Raw genomic sequence first — 18,927 nt, forward strand, 5'->3', positions numbered from 1 at the left:
CTATTGGTAACTGGCAAATAACAGAGTATTCCGATGCATTAACTGAGATATGAGAGGATAGTGACTAGGCAGTCTAGTCCAACCCCATCAAAGACCTGAGAAGGAAGTGTAAGCAGGCAACTTCCAAAAGGTGCAAAAATTGACTTGGACAGTCACCCAAGGACTCACAGTAACGTTGGGGCAACCAACTTTGGCTAAGGCTGTGGCAGACTGTGTTACCCTGTCTTGGCAAGATTTAGCAGTTGCTTAGCCTGTATCCTGCTTGTCCAGTTTGGACAGTATGTCTACTGTCAGCAAGAAGTAGCAGTGTGTGGCTGGGGGTGGTGAGGGTTACCCCCCAAGACAAGTTAGCCAGGACCCTGGAAATGCCTCTCAATAACTGTTTAGCTGGCCCATCAGATATGGCCAGACTTTGAAAAGTGGCTGGTGGGACAGGGCAGGGAGAGGAAAGCAAAAGAGGTTGGCCTCACTGGAACATTCCAGGAATTGGCACTTTTCAAACAGACACATGGCCTGTTCTGGGTGTTCTTGGACGATTACTCTGTGCTGGCGCAGCTGCAGAGATTTCTTGGTTGGCAAGAAGTTGAGAGCTCCTGATGCCACCCAGAGGTGTCCAGCCAGGGACACAGGAAGGTCGCAGGTGCCAGAGCAGAACTGGGATCTGCTGCCACATCTGGGGTCTGGTATGTAACCTCAGAGCCCTGAGGTTACATACAAAGGTGACAACTCCCCCTCCGGTGGTGGGGAACCTTGACAGGGCTGTGAGGGAAGTGACCTCAGGGACCCAGGACTGCTAGCTTTCCTGCCTTGTTCTGTATGTGTCAGGACCATGTGTGCTGCAGGTGACTGAGAACAGAGGGACTGATTCAGAGAATGACTCCACGGTGCACAGCTGCAGGGGTGGCTAATGCCTGTAACTCCAGCACTTGTGGAGCTGAGCAGGTCCCAGACTAGCCTGGAGAGTGCTGGTGGGTTTTCAACTCAACACAGAGGAGGGCCATCTGGGAAGGAGAAACCTCAGTTGAGGAACTGCCTCCATCATTGTCTTATAGGCATGTCTTTGGGGACATTCTTCCTTCCTCCCCTCCTCCCTTTCTTTCCTTCCTTCCCTCCTCCCTTTCTTTCCTTCCTTCCCTCCTTCCTTTCTACCCTCATTCCTTCCCTCCCTCCCTCCTTCCTTTCTACCCTCCCTCTTTCCTTCCTTCCTTTCTTCCTTTGTTTTTCCTCCTCCTCCTCTTTGATTAATGACTGATGTGGGAAGGCCCAAGCCTACTGTGGGCAGTGCCTCCCCTGGGCAGATGGTCCTAAGCGGTATAAGAAAAGTGGTTGCTGCTGGGTGGTGATGGTGGTGCACCTCACACTTTTGATCCCAGCACTCAGGAGACAGAGACAGACAAATCTCTGTGAGTTCAAGGTCAGCCTGATCTACAGAGCTAGTTTCAAGACAGCCATGGCTGTTACACAGAGAAACCCTGTCTCTAATATCAAAATAAAAAGAAAAGAGAAGGGGGGGGGGGTTAGGTGGTTGAGTGTGAGCCTGAGGAGTGAGCCAGAAGGCAGCATTCCTCCATCCTCCCCTTCAGTTTCTGCCTCCAAGTTCTGGCTTTGAGTTCCTGCCCTGCCCTCCCTCAGCAATGCACTGTGATCTGGGAAGTGTGGGCTGAAATAAACCTTTCTCCTCATGCTGCTTTTTGGTCACGGTGTTTTTGTCATATCAACAGAGAGCAAACTGGGACAGCTACATAGAAAGATCCTGTCTGAAAGAATAAAATAAATTTGGGGTGTACTGTTGGAAAGGGTGACTGGGGAGTTTGACCTGAGTGACAAGGAGTCGTACTAGGCAGTGACTGGAGCAGTCCAGCTAGAGTAGTGTAGCAAGTCAAGGGCTTGAGGTAGGAGTGGACTGGGTGTAATAGCTCAGAAGGTGGCTGCGATGGAGGCAAGCGGTTCTCATCCTCCGGGATCAGAGGACAGTGGGAACTCCACAGAAACCAAGCCAAAGTGCCTCTCTGGGACTACAGACTTTTCTGGTAGTACCCGAGCCACCTCTGCCCTTTATCACTGGGAGAGGATTATTTTTCCCACTTTACAGAGTGAGGGGAAACGGCTCAGGCTAAGGCAGCATTGACATAGTACAGAACCGCTATACCGGAAAACAACCAGAGCCATTAATCCCAGGGCTCAACCTTCTGCTTCAGCAGCTTGATCCTGGCAAATCTGAGGTCTGTCTGATATATATGGGACTCTGTCTCAAAAACGAAAACATGCTTCATCATTGCCTATCTGAATTTCAGATTCGAGTTCACTTGCACTTCATGTCTGAAACTCCGGGCTGCTTAACTCGAAGTCATTGCTTCATTTCCTGTCCCCCTGTCACTTTCCAGGCAATTTCAGAAATAGAGAACCTCAAGTCTTCCCGGCCAGGCAGCCATTGCAAGATGGCTCAGATAGGGAGATCTTTTCCTCTTTCTTCCATGCCCGTGGCACACACTGAGTATGGTGGAATCCTCACTCCCTACCCTCGAAGTCAAGACTTCGCCCCCATCCCCAACTCAGAGAGATCTCAGAAACCTCCACGCACGGCCCGCCCCCGATGCGTATTCCCCGCCCCCTGTGCACAAAGCCTCCGCCCCTCCGCCAGGCCCCGCCCATGGCCCGGGGCTGCGCTGCTCGAGCTTCCATCCCGGGGAACCGCCGCACCGCCTCCCACCCGGGGCCGGTTCCAGGCCCTCTGGCCGGGCCCACCGGACATGGAGCTCCGAGCAGAGCATCGTGAGCCCCCGCCGCGCCCTAACCTGCCCGTCTGGTTAGCGCCCAGCTTGGGGAGGGAACGGTGGAATCTAGCAGGGTGAGAACTCCACATTCTGCTCACCCCAGGCCTCTTCATCGTCCCGCGGTAGAGGTGGGATGATGGGTGGGGAAGAAATTCCTGCTCCTGTCGTCTTTCTTTGCTGCCTTTGACCAACTGGGTGACCTTGAGCCGACAGCGCGTCCTCTCTGCCTATCTTCCCCATCTGCACAATGGGAATTGGTTTGGCAGGGTATCTGAACCCACATCTTTTAGGATGGACACGTTGTCGCATGGTTGGAGACTTTAAGGCTGTTGGTTCCTGGGCCCATTTGCCTTGACCTGGATCTACCCTCTTCCCTTGCCTCAGTTTCCCTCATATGATAGGACCAGCTTCCAGCCTTTCCCATCCCAAGCTCTGGAGACAGCAGTCTTTGGACTGCTGAGGACACAGACAGCATGAAGGCCAGGGTAAGTGACATGGAAGAAAGAGCTCACTGGGCATTGGGGACAACCTGAGCAGGAGTTAGTGATCCCCCCCACACGCACACCTCCTTTGGTGTCGGGGATGGAACTCAGAGCCAGGCACATGCTAAGCACATACCCTAACACAGAGTCCCACCCACAAGCCCCGGTGGTTACCCCCTGTGCCACCTGCCACCTCCCTGCTCCTGAGGCTGGGAGACCCCACGCCAGTGACTTCCCTTTTTGGTTTCACTTTGCTCTGATCACCTTGAAATGAAAGTAATGGTACAATGACACTCAGTTGATGGGGTGAGATGCTGTGAAGATTCAGCGAAGCTGCTCTTGCATTTACTGGCAAGCCCCTTGAGTGTTGGGGCAGGCAGATTAATTACTGCCTGAGTCAAGGTCCCTGCTCCCTTGTGGGCAGGGGACCAGTTGCTATGCAGAGCCCGAGGCCTCAGGGGCTGTGAACCCTGTCTCCTGGACAGCTGGCCATACAGAGATTTATTTTTAGAAGCTGATGTGGCTTGTGAACAGACAAGGAAGGGTGGGTCCCTGGCAGGATGTGCCAGGGGCTGTTCCGCACCTCTGGTTTTCTGGGCATGCTGGCCAGCTCCTAGTGTTTCCTCTGGAATGGCTTTGAGCCTAGAAAATTGGTGCTCCAAGAGTCACAGGTATTGAGATGGATGGCCCAGCAGACGGTGACCTGGGGCTGGGCACTTTGAGTGTGAGTTGAGAGGATGGAGGGTGTCCTCCAGTGGCCATTTGTGTACCATCGCTAGAAGTGGGAGTAGCTGAGCAGACACATGCCAGCTATTGAAGGCGTCTTCTGTTTGTCTGTCTGTCTTCGGGTTTTGAAACAGGGTCTCAGTCTGTAGCCCAGGCTAGCGTGGAACTCACTGTGTAGCCCAAGTTGGCCTCAAACTTGTAACAATCCTTCCTCAGGCAAGGGGTGAGCTGCTGTGCCTGCAGATATCTGCCTATCTAGATAATGGGTGGTTGTGAGACATCCTACATGGGTTTTTGGGACCCAGCGCAGGTGCAAAAAAAGCTGTTGTCACCACTGAGCCTTCTTTCCACCAAGATCCTAGCTAAGGTGACACACTGGGCCAGCTGGGGGCAGGGTGATGGAGGTGAGGCCCCAGGGGCAGGTGCTGGCCTGGGCTGAAGGCCATTGAGATCAAGACCCCAGACTGCAGTGTGAATCTGGGTACTTACTGGGTGAGAGTTTGGGTTCTGCAATTTTGGGTTTAAGACCCCAACCTGTACCACGAACCCTTGCTATATGGCCTTGAGCAATATGTAGGCTTCATCCCACATGGGTGTCCTGACCCGGAAGAGGGCATTTGGGGAGGTATCTGTAGTTTCAGGGCTAAGAGGTAGGCGTCCTGAATATTGAATTCTCCTGAAGTGGTTCTGTACAGGGAGGCTGGGTGTTCTTCACAGTACTGTGCAGGCCCATCGCCACTGTGTCTTTCAGGGTCGTCTTCTGCTCCTCATGTTGTGCGCCTTGACATTCTCCGCTGTCTACGTCTTCCTGTGCTGTTGGTGTACCTGCCTGCCCCTCTGCCTGGCTACCTGCCTGGACCACCACCTCCCTGTGGCACCCAGACCCACTGTGCCAGGACCCCTGCACTTCAGTGGCTACAGCAGCGTGCCAGATGGGAAGGTGAGTCAGCCAGGAAATACAAAGGTGGCCAGAGTGTCCCCAACTCTAGGAAGCAATGAGACCTGGGCCGGTGGCAAGCCAGCCTCGATTCTGCTCTTGGCTTCTCTGTTCACCAGCTGTGTGATTTCTGCCAGTTACTGCACCTCTCTGAGCTCTCAAGATGTAGACAGGAATAGGGTTTGTACTGAGCAAATACTGCCTGGCTCCTCCCAGCTGTGTGCTGTGATGAAAGGGTGGCTGGCCACTTGGGACTGCCATTGTGTGCCTGTATACTGTGTATCTTTAGACTTCTTTGTCTCCACACTGGTATGCTCAGCAAATGTGGCTTGTTTCCTGCAGTGTGTCTGACATTGTGTGGTGGCTGAGGATAAAAGGCCAGCATAGGTCGAGGTTATGTATGATCACAGGACTCATGAGATGGGGACATTGGAGTCCAGGAATGATGGAGTAACAAGACAGCCATGGCTCCTTTTCCCGTAGTTGCTCTAACTGGTGTGGCAAGGGGGCATTCTCATCCTTGACCCTGATATCAGTGGCCCTGTATGTCATGTTTCATATTTAACAGCTCCCTACACCATCTGGTGTAGTTCTTGGCACTAAAATTCTGGTTCTTAGTTTGGTGGCTCTTAGTCAGCCTTAGGGGCATGCTTTGGCTTGCTGGTGATGTGTGGGTCTCGTCCCTGTGAGTCTCGGCCACTTCAAAAAAGTCATCTATAAAGGACTATTCAAGCCATTCTTGCCTATGTTGGGCTGCTTCGAGGATTCAAGGGTGACTGTCAGACAGTGCCATGTGACTATTTGATGAAGAGATGAAAATACATGGGCTTGGGGACTGGAGAGATGGCTCAATGGTTAAGAGCACTGACTGCTCTTCCAGAGGACCAGGGTCCCCACATGGCAGCTCACAACTGTCTGTACTTCAGTTCCAGGGGATCTGACACCCTCACACAGACATACATGCAGGAAAAACACAAATGCACATAAAGCAAAAATAAATAATTTAAAAAAGTAAAAAGTGCTGGAATTACAGGCCTGCCTCACCCTGCATGGTTCAGACCGTTTTTTGTTTTGTTTTGTTTTAACACTATGGTACAGAAAATATGAGTTCTTAAATCAACATTTTATCAAATAAAAAAAATGTCCCTGAGGGGATTTTACAATGTCTTTTATTGAGTGGAATTAATGTCCCTATATCTTTCATAGCCTCTATAAACTTGAGTTCCTCCAAGTGAGGAGCCTATCCCTGGGAGCCCTGACACTTTGCATCTAACAAATTGGAGTCAGTGGCCCTTCCTGAGTCTTTGGTCTGTGTGTTATCCCAGCACTTGAGTCCCATGTCAGTCTCTATATAACGAGACCCCATCTCAAAAGACGTGGGGCAGGGTTTGGGAGTGTGTACCGTGCAAGTGTAAGGAGTGGAGTGTGGACCTCCAGGACCCACAAAAAGCTAGGTTGGCATGGTAGCTTGCTGTAATCCCTTCTTTGGGAGGCAGAGGTGGGACCCCCAGGTAAGATAGTTAGCAGGACTAGCCAAAGCAGAGGTCTCAGTGTGTCGTCACTGAGACCCCGCCTTGATATACATGGTGGAGAAAGATCAAAGAAGACACTATATATCAGCCTTGGGCCACACATGCAAACACACACAAACTAATTAAATTGGCTTTATTGAACTGTATGATTTGTTATAGACAGGGTCTCACTATATAGCCCTGGCTAGCCTAGAACTCATTCGGTAGACCAGGCTGACCTTGAACTCACAGAGATCCACCTGCTTCTGCCTCTCAAGTGCTAGGATTAAAGGTATGCACTTCCACCACCCGGACAGTAAGTTTTTACAGAAGTAGGAGAACATGGATAGCTCTCACCATGGTGCACAGAACTTTTCTGTCACTCCCAAAAGTTCTCTCATAACCCTTCACAGCCATCTCTGGCTTTTAGAAGTGCTAAGGCAGGCCTGAAGCTTCGAGAGGCATTTGTCCATCCCACTGTGTTCTAGCCTGCTGACCTTGGCAGCCTGTCCCCAAGACCATCCTGTGTCCCTGCTCCTTATTCCTTGTGCTTTCTCTTGCATTCTCAAGAGGATCAGCGGATACCTCCATACCCACTTCACAGATGAGAGGTGACATGCCCCATCATGGGCCATAGATCTAGAAAGGGATGGAGCTGGGATTTAGGCTGGGAACCAGACTGCCAAAGCTGCCATGGGTTGAACATGGAAGATCCCTCTTACTGAAAACCCTCCTATTATAAACTCTGTGCAGAGCCAGGCATAATGCCAGCATTCGGGAGGCAGAGGCAGGCAGATCTCTGTAAGTTCGTGGCCAGCCTGGTCCAGGACAGGTTCCAAAGCAATACAGAGAAACCCTGTCTCAAAAAAACCAAAATAAATACATAACAAAGAAATCTGTGCAGTATGGGTTGGATTTGAACAGAGCAGGGAGAGGTCTAGGAGGGTTCTGAAGAGCTAAGGTTCGTGCTTTTTTTTGTTTGTTTGTTTTGTTTTTTGAGATAGGGTTTCTCTACATAGACCTAGCTGTCCTGGAACTAGCTCTTGTCGACCAGGCTGGCCTTGAACTCGCAAAGATGCACCTGCCTCTGCCTCCTGAGTGCTGAAATTAAAGGCATGTGCCACCAATGCCCGGCGGTTTATGTTTACTTAAATACTTGCATGACATCCAGCCTTGGCCAGAGCCATGCTTAGTGCCTTCTAAATATTTGCTCCCGTATCCTTAACAAGGTCCCAATAACATAGGGACTTTTTAAGGCCTTGGGAACAGCAAGTGTGCTGGCTATAGTTGATAAGGAAGCTTGGGGGAGTCATTTTCATGGGTCTAGCTTGCCAAGTAGGCAAACTTTGGTCTTTGGCAGGAAACATGGTGGTTGCCACCTATAATCCCAGCATTTGTGAAGTTGAAACAGGAGAAATGCCACAAGTTCAAGACACACCTAAGCAACAAAGTTAGACTTTATATCACAAATGAAAATGGGGACCAGCCAGGTGGCCTAATGGATGAAAGCACTCATTACAAAACTAGAGAGATGGCTCTGAGGTTAAGAGCACTGGATTGAGGAAGAACCAAGTGTCAACCTCTGACCCCTCACCCTCCACACGGGTGTGTGCAAGCACACCCACCCCTGTGTATGCACATATGTACATACACAGATTTTAAAAATGAAAACAAAAAATGTAAATCTTAGTCCTTGGAGTAACTATCGGGCAGGGGTAGGATGGGGCCAGGTGGGTAGCAGCTGGTGTTGATGTTTATGATCTTTCTCTACTTTCCTCTGCAGCCCCTTATCCGAGAGCTTTGCCACAGCTGTGCAGTGGTGTCCAGCTCTGGCCAGATGCTGGGTTCAGGCCTGGGTGCCCAGATCGATGGTGCAGAGTGTGTACTACGTATGAACCAGGCACCCACTGTGGGCTTTGAGGAGGACGTGGGCCAGCGCAGCACCTTGCGTGTGATCTCACACACAAGTGTGCCACTGCTTCTGCGAAACTACTCACACTATTTCCAGGAGGCTCAAGACACACTGTATGTGGTGTGGGGCCAGGGCAGGCACATGGACCGGATGCTGGGTGGCCGCACCTACCGCACATTGCTGCAGCTCACCAGAATGTATCCAGGCCTGCAGGTGTATACCTTCACTGAACGCATGATGGCCTACTGTGACCAGATCTTCCAGGAGGAGACTGGCAAGAACCGGTGAGCTGGGGACCTAGGGCTTGCCTTCTCCAAGAGCCTTTTAGTACTAGGAAATGCTGTAAGATTGGAGGTGGCCTCTGAGGTCTGTTCCAAATAACTGAATAAGAGTTGCAATCAGAACAGCTACCATCAGGCTAGGGATGTAGTGCCATCCCTAGCTTGGCAGAGTACTTGCCTAGCACGTGTGAGGCCCTAGGTTCAATCCCCAGCACAGAATAAACTGACCTTGCACACCTCTGTAATCCCAGCACTCATGAGGTAGAGGCAGGACAGTCAGGACAGTCAAGGGCATCCTCAGCTTCATAGGGAGTTTGGTTGAAGTAAACCTGGGCTGCCTCTGCCTCAAAAATGAGCAAACAAACAAACAAAAAACCAACTGTTTTCAGGTCTCAGGCCCTTAGCTAAGCACCGGGCATCAGACACTTCTTTAATATCTCATCCAAAGGGCCCTGAGGATTCCCCATGGCAACCTCATCTCATGCCTGTGCCCAGCCCCCATCCTCAGATGTTCCTTGCACGGGCACTCTGTTCCTTCTGTCTAGAATATTCTAGAATTTTCCATGATTGTCTTTGTCTGGTCTGGATGAACTATCCCTTCCTGAGGAAAGCCTCGCTAGGTCACCCCCTCTGAAGGAGTGCCCCCCCCCCGCCCCCCGCGTTCTGTGTCCACTCCTCTTTTCCTGACCCTCTGTTTGGAGAGTACCCAGCAAGCTGAGGTCTGGGGCTGCCACAGCACCTTGACCCAGGTGGAAGGGGGGGGGGGGAGAGAGGCCTGGACAAGGTTAATGGGTTCCCTCTTCAAAGCCACCTGGAAGTCTCATTTCACAGTTGGGTACTGAGGCTTAGGAGTGAGTTGAGTGCCCCTCAGTAGGGGCAGGGTTCCCGAACAGACTCTCCCCAGGCCAGGCCCTGGTGGCATGCATCATCAGCTTGCTTGGGTTTGTGTGCAGCTCTGCCCCTGATTCAATGCTGACCTCAGGCTGGATTGCTGCCTCTCCCCATCCTCCCTAGGACCCCTTTCTAGCTGTCAGGTGGGGAATAGGGGATGTCAGGAGGGCCATTGACAGTGTCCCATTCTCCCCAGGAGGCAGTCAGGCTCCTTCCTCAGCACTGGTTGGTTCACCATGATCCTGGCTCTGGAGCTGTGTGAGGAGATCGTGGTCTACGGGATGGTCAGTGACAGCTATTGCAGGTCAGACTGGCACCCAAGCTGGGGGTGGGGAGTAGGGGGGGAGGGTGTGAGCCCTTGAGCCAGAGGGCCTGTCATGATGTGTGACCCAGGTACAGACACCCCCAGGTGCAGGCCTTTGGGAAAAAGTGAATCTCTCGCTGGGCATAGTGATCCTACTTAGGAGGCAGGAGGATGAGGATCCGAGTCAGCCTTGGCATCACATCAGGTTCAAGGCTAGCCCTTTTTTTTTTTTTTTTTTTTTTTTTTTTTTTTGAGAGCCTCCCAAAAATCTCAGACGAAAACTTTTCTCAGGTTGGTGAGCCATCAGAGCAGGTGTGTTCAACCTTTGACCCTGCGACTTGACATCATCATCTACAGAGTTCACACTTAAGAACAATGGCATCACCAGTGGCCGTGGCAGTGGTGGCACACGCCTTTAATCTTAACACACGCCAGGCAGGGGCAGGAAGGTCTGTGAGTTCAAGGCCAGCCTGATCTACAGGGTGAGTTCCAGGACAGCCAGGGCTACACAGAGAAACTCTGTCTCGAAAGGAAAAGCATGCCATCAAGTTACCAAAAAGGGGGCTGGTGGAAGAGCTTAGTGGGTACAAGCACTTGCTGCCAAGCCTGACAGCCGAGTTCAGTCCCCAGGACCCACACAGCGAAAAGAGTGGCAGGCTCCTGCCCACCCCCACACAAATAAATGCAAAATTATTTTAAGTTGCCAAAAAAGATTTGACAAAATGGGCCTTGGATTAGACTTTCCTGATGGAATAATATTTAAAAGTTGCCCAACCCTCTTGAAGTCTGTATCTAATTTTTTAAGATTTATTGTATGTATATGAGTGCTCTACTGACTTTATGCCAGAAGAGGCATCAGATCCCACTACAGATGGTTGTGAACCATCATATGGCTGCTTGGAATTGAACTCAGGTCCTCTGGAAGAGCAGCTCTTAACCACTAAGCTATCTCTTGAGACCTAGCTGTATCTATTTTAATAAGACACCAGATAGATTCAGTTGTGGTATTTCTTAAATACTGTTGAGTTCAGATGTGGGAATGGAATTGTATTATAACCATGTTACTTTATTATATTTCAATATTATTATAACTAAGAGTTTGGAAAAGGTCACAGGTTTTCACACTTCCCTTCAGAACCTGTGTCTTGGGCATATGAGATGGTAAGAGCAGGGCCCTCCATGGCTGGCCCTCAAAGTGCCTCCCACAGCTCTGGGCATGGGAGTTGGGTGCCCGTCTTAGAGAGCCCTCCTTTTGAGTGAATACCTCTCCCTGGAGCTGAGTATCTCACTCCAGGAGGTGCTTCTCTAACCCAAAGTCACCCAGCTTGCAAGAAGTAGTTTCTGAGCCCTGGCCACTGGGCTCCACACCTGCCGACCTCCTGCCATCTGTCCAGATGTGGGTGTCCCTGGGCCTGTAGCAGCTGAGGTATATATAGTCCCGGAGGTGGGCGGCTCTGAGGTCCTGTGTCTGTCCCACCTGACCCTGTTCCCTCCCTACAGTGAGAAGAGCGCCCCCTCCGTGCCTTACCACTACTTTGAGAAGGGCCGGCTGGATGAGTGTCAGATGTACCTTTTGCATGAGCAGGCGCCACGGAGTGCCCACCGCTTCATTACTGAGAAGGCTGTGTTCTCCCGCTGGGCCAAGAAAAGGCCCATCATGTTCGCCCACCCATCCTGGAGGGCTGAGTAGTTCCTGTTGCTAGTGGCCACCAGACCTCTGCCAGGCCTGCAATTCATTCCAGGCCACCACACTCCATCATGAACATTTTTTTATGACTCTCGCCTTCTGCCTGATTCCAAGTGATACCTGGAGTCTCTGTTACCCACACTGGGTACACTTGGAGAAACCGAGGGCCTTTTGACTTGAAGGGGAGTCAAGAGGGTGCATTTATACCACCCCTGCTCCCTGGAAAATCCACATCTTCATCTTGGGGTTCCGTCCCACCTCCAGGTTGTTCAAGTGGCCTTTGCCCTGGGGTCAGTGGCCCCTCACCAGCGTCATGACTCTGTGCCAGTCTTGATCTTTCCTCTACCTATCCCTAGCCACACTGTGCCACATTCTCAGGCTGGTGGCCCTGGTTGGTGCAGCCTGGAACCTGGGATTTGATGGGTACAAGGGCCTTTGAGCATCTGCCTCCTAGGACTGTCTCAGGAGCGCACCAATAAATGCATATTTTCTGGACATTGTGTCTAGTATGGTAACAGGTGTGGGATCTGGGTTAGGACACCTGTAACCTGTTCATTGGAGGGCAGACATCCCTCCAGCCCTTCCCAAGGCCCATGGCTGTCTGCTCTTCCAGCCCTGTATCTGGGCATTGGTCCTACAGCCTCCTGCCCCCCACATCTCCAGGCCAGGTCTGACCACAAGACTGCGCTGGCCCAGGAAAACTACCTGTCTTCAACAGACACAGAGCCTGGCCTGGGAGGGCTCAGGGTGTTGCTTTCCTGTCTGTTCATGAGTCAGGTTCCAAAACCTTTGCCAATCAAACTGCCTGTTAACTCTGGGACTTGGTCCCTTTGCAAGACAGAAAGACAGAATACAGCTCAGGGTGGGTGCTATGTGGAAGAAAGTGGTCTCAGGGCCAGCCCTTTCTCTGAACTTTGCTTATCTCACCTTGAGGTACCTACACAGCCACCACCCTGCTGTTAATGAGGGTGTGACGACAGCCTGAGGAGGGAGCAGGTGCTTGTTATAGATGAGGCTAGCTTCGGTGAGGTGGCTGAGCTGGGATGCTGTCAGGCATCGGAGGTCACTACCCCTGCCTCCTTTTCCCTTTGGACAACTGAGGAATGGAACCCTGGGATTTAGCTCTTGGCTTCAGAGCTCAGAACCCTCTGGGTGTGACCTGTGCAGTCCTCAGAGCGCTGTGCTTCCAAATCTCTTCTGCTACAAACTTGAAATTCTTTTAATATTAGGTTTTGGTTTTTAACAAGGAACCCCTTGTATTGTATCCCCCAAGTGACAGAGCCTGTCATGCCGAGGACATTGGTGGCCTAGCCCCCTCTCCTTGCTACCCATTTTCTCAGGAGTACCTGCCCCATAGCACTGCCCTTGTCTCCTGCATATCCTGTGCCAGGTGGCCTGGAAGCCTCTTAAGTAGGAGGGGAGCGGAAGAGAGCTCTGAGCCAGGCATGCAGGCTGGACGCCAAACCACTTCTGCAGGCCTAGCAGTGCTGAGGGGCTGTGAGTAGGAATAGGGCAGGGGTAGGTGGTGGGTAAGATGGAGAGCCCTGGCAGCAGGTCTGACCCCCCACCCACTCTGGCTCCACAGCTCCCTTCTGTGATCGATGGCTCTGGTTAATTAGAACCTTTTCGGGTTTCCGTTTCCCCATCCATAAAGGTGATCAGGTAGTTCTTACCTCACAAGATTGCATGAGCTCAGAGATGCTGGGCTGCCTGCCCCTGTCTGGGGCTTAGAGCACATTTGCCACTTAAATGGGGTGGCCTTCCCCCTGGGTGGTCCTGTTCCACCCTGGTATAGGTAGTGTCAATACAAGTCACAGTCCCTATCTTAATGGGAATAGTTAATTCTGGAGTCATTTTGAGGATCTGTGGCCCAGGACACAGATTAGGTTACCCCAAATTCCATGCTCCAATGTGGCAACAATTTCATAAAGTTTTATATTTTCACAGTACAAAGAAAGTCATTAATCAACATTGGTTGGGTGTGTCAGAGAGGTGCTCACAGCAAGACGGGGAAGGCGCTCCTATAGGCCTACGATGTTAAGTGATGGCCTTCTTAGCTTTTTTGAGTTGGTAGAAGCTATTGGTCTGCTAAGTTAATAGCTTTCCAAGGTTTTTATCTATTAGTTAGAGGATGTTCTGACAATGATAGGCAAGGAATGGCTGTTTGAAGCTAAAGCTAGCCCAAGAAAAAGCAGTTTCTGGCCTCTGGGCAGTCTCTTTACGTACAGCTGTTTTCTGGGCCTCATTCAAAGTGGATTTCTGGCTTTCCACCCATTTGAAGTTGTCCAACCCATGCCCTCTCCATGGGTGTTCAGAACCAAGAGACACCCCTGGCCCCCATGCTGATGGGACTTAGACTGTATCCTTCCTGAAAGGCAATCTCCTTGTTTCTAACCACCAGGAAATGCTGGCCCAACCCTTGAATCCAGCACACAGAAGTGTGTGTGAAAGCCAACTGTCCTGGCCCTGCCTCTGGGTGAGGTGTTTACTGCTGGGTTGGCCCAAATAATTGTGCTTCTTGGGGAATTGCCAGCTACTTCCTCTAGTGCACAAAGATGCCCTCTGACAGGTTTGGTTGGCACAAGGGCTACTGAAGGCTCTCCTGTGATGGGACCAAGGCAATCCCTCCTTGGCCATTGCGGGCCTGGTACCTGCTGGAAGGTGAGTAGGGACAGGGGCCATGCGAATCGAGGTGTTGTGGGGGTCACTCAGGTTTACAGACGCTGAGCTCATGTGTTTCTGTCCCTCCTCTGGTTCCTTTGTCTCAGCGAACTCACTGGGGAGCCATCAACTTCCATCTAAGCCCAGAATGGAAGTAAGGTGGGTCCCACAGCTCCCAGTGTCTTAGAGCTCATTCCTCAGGGATCTCAGGCTGGGGTGTGAGTTTCTCTACTGTGTCTCTTCTGGGGAGGAAAGGAACTCTGTGCTTACTGGGAACCGTTGGGCAGCTCTGTCTGGACCCTGTTGCACCAGATTCAGCTCTGCCTCAGTCTCCTCCTTAAAGGTTGAAAGTTGGAATTCCCAGGCCTGGCTTCCAGCTGAGCTGGGCACAGAGCTGTCTGTGGAACTGAGATGGTAGGTGAGGGAAAGACTCCAAAAAATCCTAAAAACACAAAGATGTTTGCTTAAGGAAGGATTAAGGTATAGCTTAGTGATAGGGTGGTTACCAGGTACACCCGGATTCCAACCCAACAGTGGTGAAGGGGGAACCATTTGGCAAAGTGCCAGAAGTAGAGGTGTCTGGCTGTCACAGATGAGCCTTCCCTGGGGATAAAGGACTAAAACTGAGTGAGCTTCCCCAGAGACGAGGCAGGGCTGGCCAAGGCCCCATTCATGAGCCTCTGTTGTGGTTTGGCCGGTTCAGACCTCCCAGGCTTGGGGCCTGGTGTCCAGCAGTCTAGATGAGTGTCAGCCTGTCTGTCAACTCCACATTCCCCAAGCTGGAACCTGTCTCTCCCACGTTCCCACCTTCTGGAAAGCGGGCTTCCAGTCACCCCCCCCCCCCCGTAACAGGTTCTTTTAGCGATTCAGTTGCTTGGAAAGAGCTTGATGCAGAAACAAGCACCCCAACAGGACCCTGTTTCTTTCTTTCCTTTTTCTGGGTCACTTTCCCTGTTTCGCCCTTGCAGTCTTAGAACTAGCTCTGTAGACAAGGTTAGCCTCAAATTCAGGTCCCCTTGCCTCTGTCTTCTGAGTGCTGACATTAAAGGTGTGTGCTAACTCTTAACCTAACCATTAGTACCCCAAAGGGTACTGTTCATGAGGCCCAGAAGGGAAGCTAGCCCTCCTGGGATGAGTCCAGAAATCTGATAGGCTTGAGTTGGGGACCCTGGCTGCGCTTTGGTCTGGGACAGGCTTAAGCATCCTTACATTTTCAGTCCCTAGTGGGGCCTGGGGTAGGGAGAGGGGCTGTGGGGACAGGAATGTCTCCATGTCTGGCACAGCCTCCACCTCACTGATTGTCCTTGCTGTTGGGAGCCCTCTCTGGTCTCTGAGTGCCTAGAGCTCAAGTTCATCAGATTTGTCATCGTCCTTCCTTTCTGTCCTGTACAATGGGGTCAGGAGGTCTGTGGTGCAGGTGAGCTGAAGTTCACCGAGCACTAGAGGTGGGCACTGGAGAGCAGGGTTCCTGTGTGCTGTATCCACTCTGGTTGAGCCCCCTGCTTCCCCACCTTGGCTGGAGGCTGGAGTACATCTCTCCCTGTCCCTCCCTCTCTCCCTCTCTCCCTGTCCCTCTCCCTCCCCCTCTCCCTCCCCCTCCCTCTCCCCCTCTCCCTGGTCCTCCCCTCCCCCTCCCCCTCCCCCCTCTCCCTGGTCCTCTCCCTCTCCCCCTCCCTCTCATTCTCTCTCTCACTTTCACTTAGTTTTTCTTCAATTTAAAAATGAATCTATTTTATGTGTTTGGATGTTTTGCCCACATATACATCTGTGTGCCATGTGCATGCCTGGTGCCATCAGAAGCCAGAAGAGGACACTCCTGGAACTGGAGTCAGATGTTGTGCACCACCATGTGGGTGTTCAGAATGTAGCCCAAGTTCTCTGGAAAAGCAGCCCGTGCTCTTAACCACTGAGCCATCTCTCCAGCTCCATCATACTTGCTTTAATTCAAAAGCGAAAACAGAAGTGTTATTAACTTACCAAAGTAGACTCGGCATAGCAGTGCATGCTTATAATCCCAATACTTTGAAAGGAGGCCAGATCAGAAATTCAAGGTCATCTTTGGACACATAGTAAATTTGAACACCTACTCCCTGTAGTAAGACTGTTTCAAACTGATCAACCAGTCACAACTTAGTAAATGAATGCAATGTAAACAACTTAGATGTTTATAAAATTAAAAGTGATAGCATCACTCTCCCTTCTACCAACCTTTAGGGCAGAGGTTCTCAACCTGTGGGTCAAGGTGTCAACTGAGACCTGGAAAACCGCTGGATTATGATTCATAGTAGCAAAGTTACAGTTATGAAGTAGAGAAAGTAACTTTATGGTTGGGGTCAGTACAACATGAGTACCTGCATGTAGCCCCCGCGACACAATCGGTTCCACTGATCGGGCAAAGGCCTAGAGATTTAAATAAGAGACAAGACAGTGGGTCACTTGTGGAACAGGAATGCTGGACTGCTGTTCACTGATGGGAAGGAACGGGCTTATATACTGACTCACAGCACGGTGGAAAACAATCCAGGGTCACGAATGCAAATTCTCAGGCTTAGTTCCTTCCCAGCTGAAGTGTGTTAGCAAAACAGGCAGAGTACCAATAACAACTCTGGGGTAAGGCGTTCCACTAAAACTGCAGAATGTTCTAGCCAACAGCTCAGGCTTGCTCAAGGTGCCTCGGGGGTCCATGCAGGGCCTGTACTAAAGGGTGGCAGCATTAGGAAGGCTGAGGGCCACTGGGGAGGGAGTTGCCGCTGGGGAGTTCCTTGTGGATTCGGCCCCACACTCACATAAAACAGACAAAAGCTGAATGTGTACTTCAGTTTGTAAAAACTTAAAGGCCTGGAGCTGGAGAGAGTTAAGGATGTTGGCTGTTCTTGCAGAGGGTCCCGGATCCTTTCCCAACCACAAGATGGCTCACAGCCATCTCTAACTCAGGGTCCAGGGTATTCAGTGCCTTCTGACTGCTGAGGGTGCCGGCCATGCACACAGTACACAAATATGCATGCAGGCAAAACACCCATGTGTAAAAGTAAACAAAATCTTTAAAAAGCTAAAAATGCCTTTAAATTAAAAAAAAAGAGAGAGAGAGATCGAGATCAGGGGTATGGTCCTCTTTCAGAGGACCTAGGTTCAATGTCTACCTGGCAGCTCACAACTCTCTGTAACTTCAGTTCCAGGGGATCCAATGTCCTCTTCTGGCCTCTATGGGCACCAATCTCACAAGGTGTGCACAGACACACATGCAGCCAAAATACCCACATATATAAAATAAGGTTTAAAAACTACAAAAATTTTATTATAAATTTTAACTTATTGTATGTACATGTGCCTGCTTGCCTGTGTGTAAATCACATGTGTGCTGGTGCCCTCCTAGGCCAGGAGAGGGCATCAGAACCCTTGGGATTTCCTGCCTTAGCGCCCCACCCCCAACCCCCTGAGCCACCACACTCATCCTGAAATAAACGGGGTCAGACTCACTACATTTGAACCAACACTGGTTCCTGAGTCATGTTGAAACTTCTCGCCTCCCTCACTACTTTGAGAGGGGCCATGGTGGTCTCAGAGACCAGGCATTCACAGGCATGTTACCACAATGAATAAAAACATCTGGTTTTTTATCCTTCTTTTGAACCTTTTTGTTGCGTTTTATTTATTTATTTATTTATGGGGTGGGGTAGAACTCTACAGTGCATATGTACAGGCCAGAGGACAACTTGCAAGAGTGGATTCTCTCCTTCTACCATGAGTGAGTGTCTCAGGGATCTAACTCAGGTCATCAGGCTTGGTGGCAATCACCTTTACCAGCCACAAACTTTTCTTTTAAAATGTGACATCCTAATTTTGTGATAGGCTGAGCTGTCTCCATTCTATTATTACATTATAATGCATATGGACACGATAAGCCTCTTGAACTCAATATCCATGGTTACTGTAATGTGCACTGCTCTTCAGGGCTCTTAAAACTTTAATTGGTGTACAGGCACTATCTCCTGCTCTTGGCAGGGCTGTATAGGTTTCTTTTTTGTTTGTGTTCTAGTCAGTGTTATATTGCTATGAAGACACCATGACCACAGTAACTCTTACAAAAGAAAGTGTTTAATTGGGGGATGTGAAATGGAAACCAAAGTGGTTACCCCACATAAAGCTCTTAAAACTTGCTTTCTACACTTAAGTGTCCTGTAAATGTCCCAGCCATTGTCTCCTGGTATGCACTTTGACTCCCGAGCTTCATTTTTCCAGCCTCTTACAGTTTATGGGCAGGCTATGTCTGTTTTTATTTAACTAGTCTCCTAACAGGCTACTTAGGTTGCTTCTTCGAATTCGCGAGTGTGTGTGTGTGTGTGTGTGTGTGTGTGTGTGTGTGTAAGCCAAAGGTGAACCTCACTAATCTGGAAGACTCAGATAAGGTAATCTAGCTAGGGGCATTTCCTTGTCTTTACACCTCCAGAGTAATTCCATATCTGGGATTACAAAAACATCTATGCTATCACCAAGTGGTGGTGGCCCATGCCTTTAATCCCAGCACTCGGGAAGCAGAGGCAAGTGGATCTTTGTGAGTTTGAGGCCATCCCAGTCTACAAAGCAAGTTCTAGGACAGCCAGGCTATATTTGCATATATGTCTATGTACCACATATATGTGTAGTGTTCATGGAGGCCAGAAGAGGGCACCACTTTCCCCAGGACTGTGCTGGGAATGGACCCCAGGTCCTCTAGAAGTAGACAGTATTTTTTGTTTGTTTTTGAGACAGGGTTTCTCTGTG

General features: G+C 50.5%; 1 protein-coding gene across 3 annotated transcripts; it reads left to right on the forward strand.

The window, feature by feature from the left end:
* The first annotated feature begins 2,681 nt into the window (after window positions 1-2,681).
* Window positions 2,682-12,000, forward strand: St6galnac4 (ST6 N-acetylgalactosaminide alpha-2,6-sialyltransferase 4). 3 transcript variants are annotated; one of them, XM_051185200.1, is made up of 6 exons: window positions 2,682-2,806; window positions 3,065-3,259; window positions 4,734-4,922; window positions 8,214-8,626; window positions 9,711-9,818; window positions 11,319-12,000. In XM_051185200.1, the coding sequence occupies exons 2-6, from the start codon at window positions 3,248-3,250 to the stop codon at window positions 11,506-11,508; spliced, it is 912 nt and encodes a 303-aa protein (XP_051041157.1). In that variant the 5' UTR covers window positions 2,682-2,806; window positions 3,065-3,247; the 3' UTR covers window positions 11,509-12,000. The 3 variants fall into 3 exon arrangements, with proteins under 3 accessions (XP_051041157.1, XP_051041158.1, XP_051041159.1); XM_051185201.1 differs by having other exon boundaries at window positions 3,159-3,259; XM_051185202.1 differs by lacking the exons at window positions 2,682-2,806; window positions 9,711-9,818 and having other exon boundaries at window positions 2,843-3,259.
* Window positions 12,001-18,927: the final 6,927 nt, after the last annotated feature.

This window comes from Phodopus roborovskii, unplaced genomic scaffold (assembly GCF_943737965.1).
Source record: "Phodopus roborovskii unplaced genomic scaffold, PHOROB, whole genome shotgun sequence".
In the NCBI taxonomy this organism is placed as follows: Eukaryota; Metazoa; Chordata; class Mammalia; order Rodentia; family Cricetidae; genus Phodopus; species Phodopus roborovskii.

What these genes read in the sequence shown, in the direction of transcription:
- St6galnac4 (XM_051185200.1), top strand. An exon ending in GCAGCGTGCCAGATGGGAAG is followed by an intron (nt 4,923 to 8,213) that starts GTGAGTCAGCCA and finishes TTTCCTCTGCAG; the next exon opens with CCCCTTATCCGAGAGCTTTG. An exon ending in GTCAGTGACAGCTATTGCAG is followed by an intron (nt 9,819 to 11,318) that starts GTCAGACTGGCA and finishes CCCTCCCTACAG; the next exon opens with TGAGAAGAGCGCCCCCTCCG.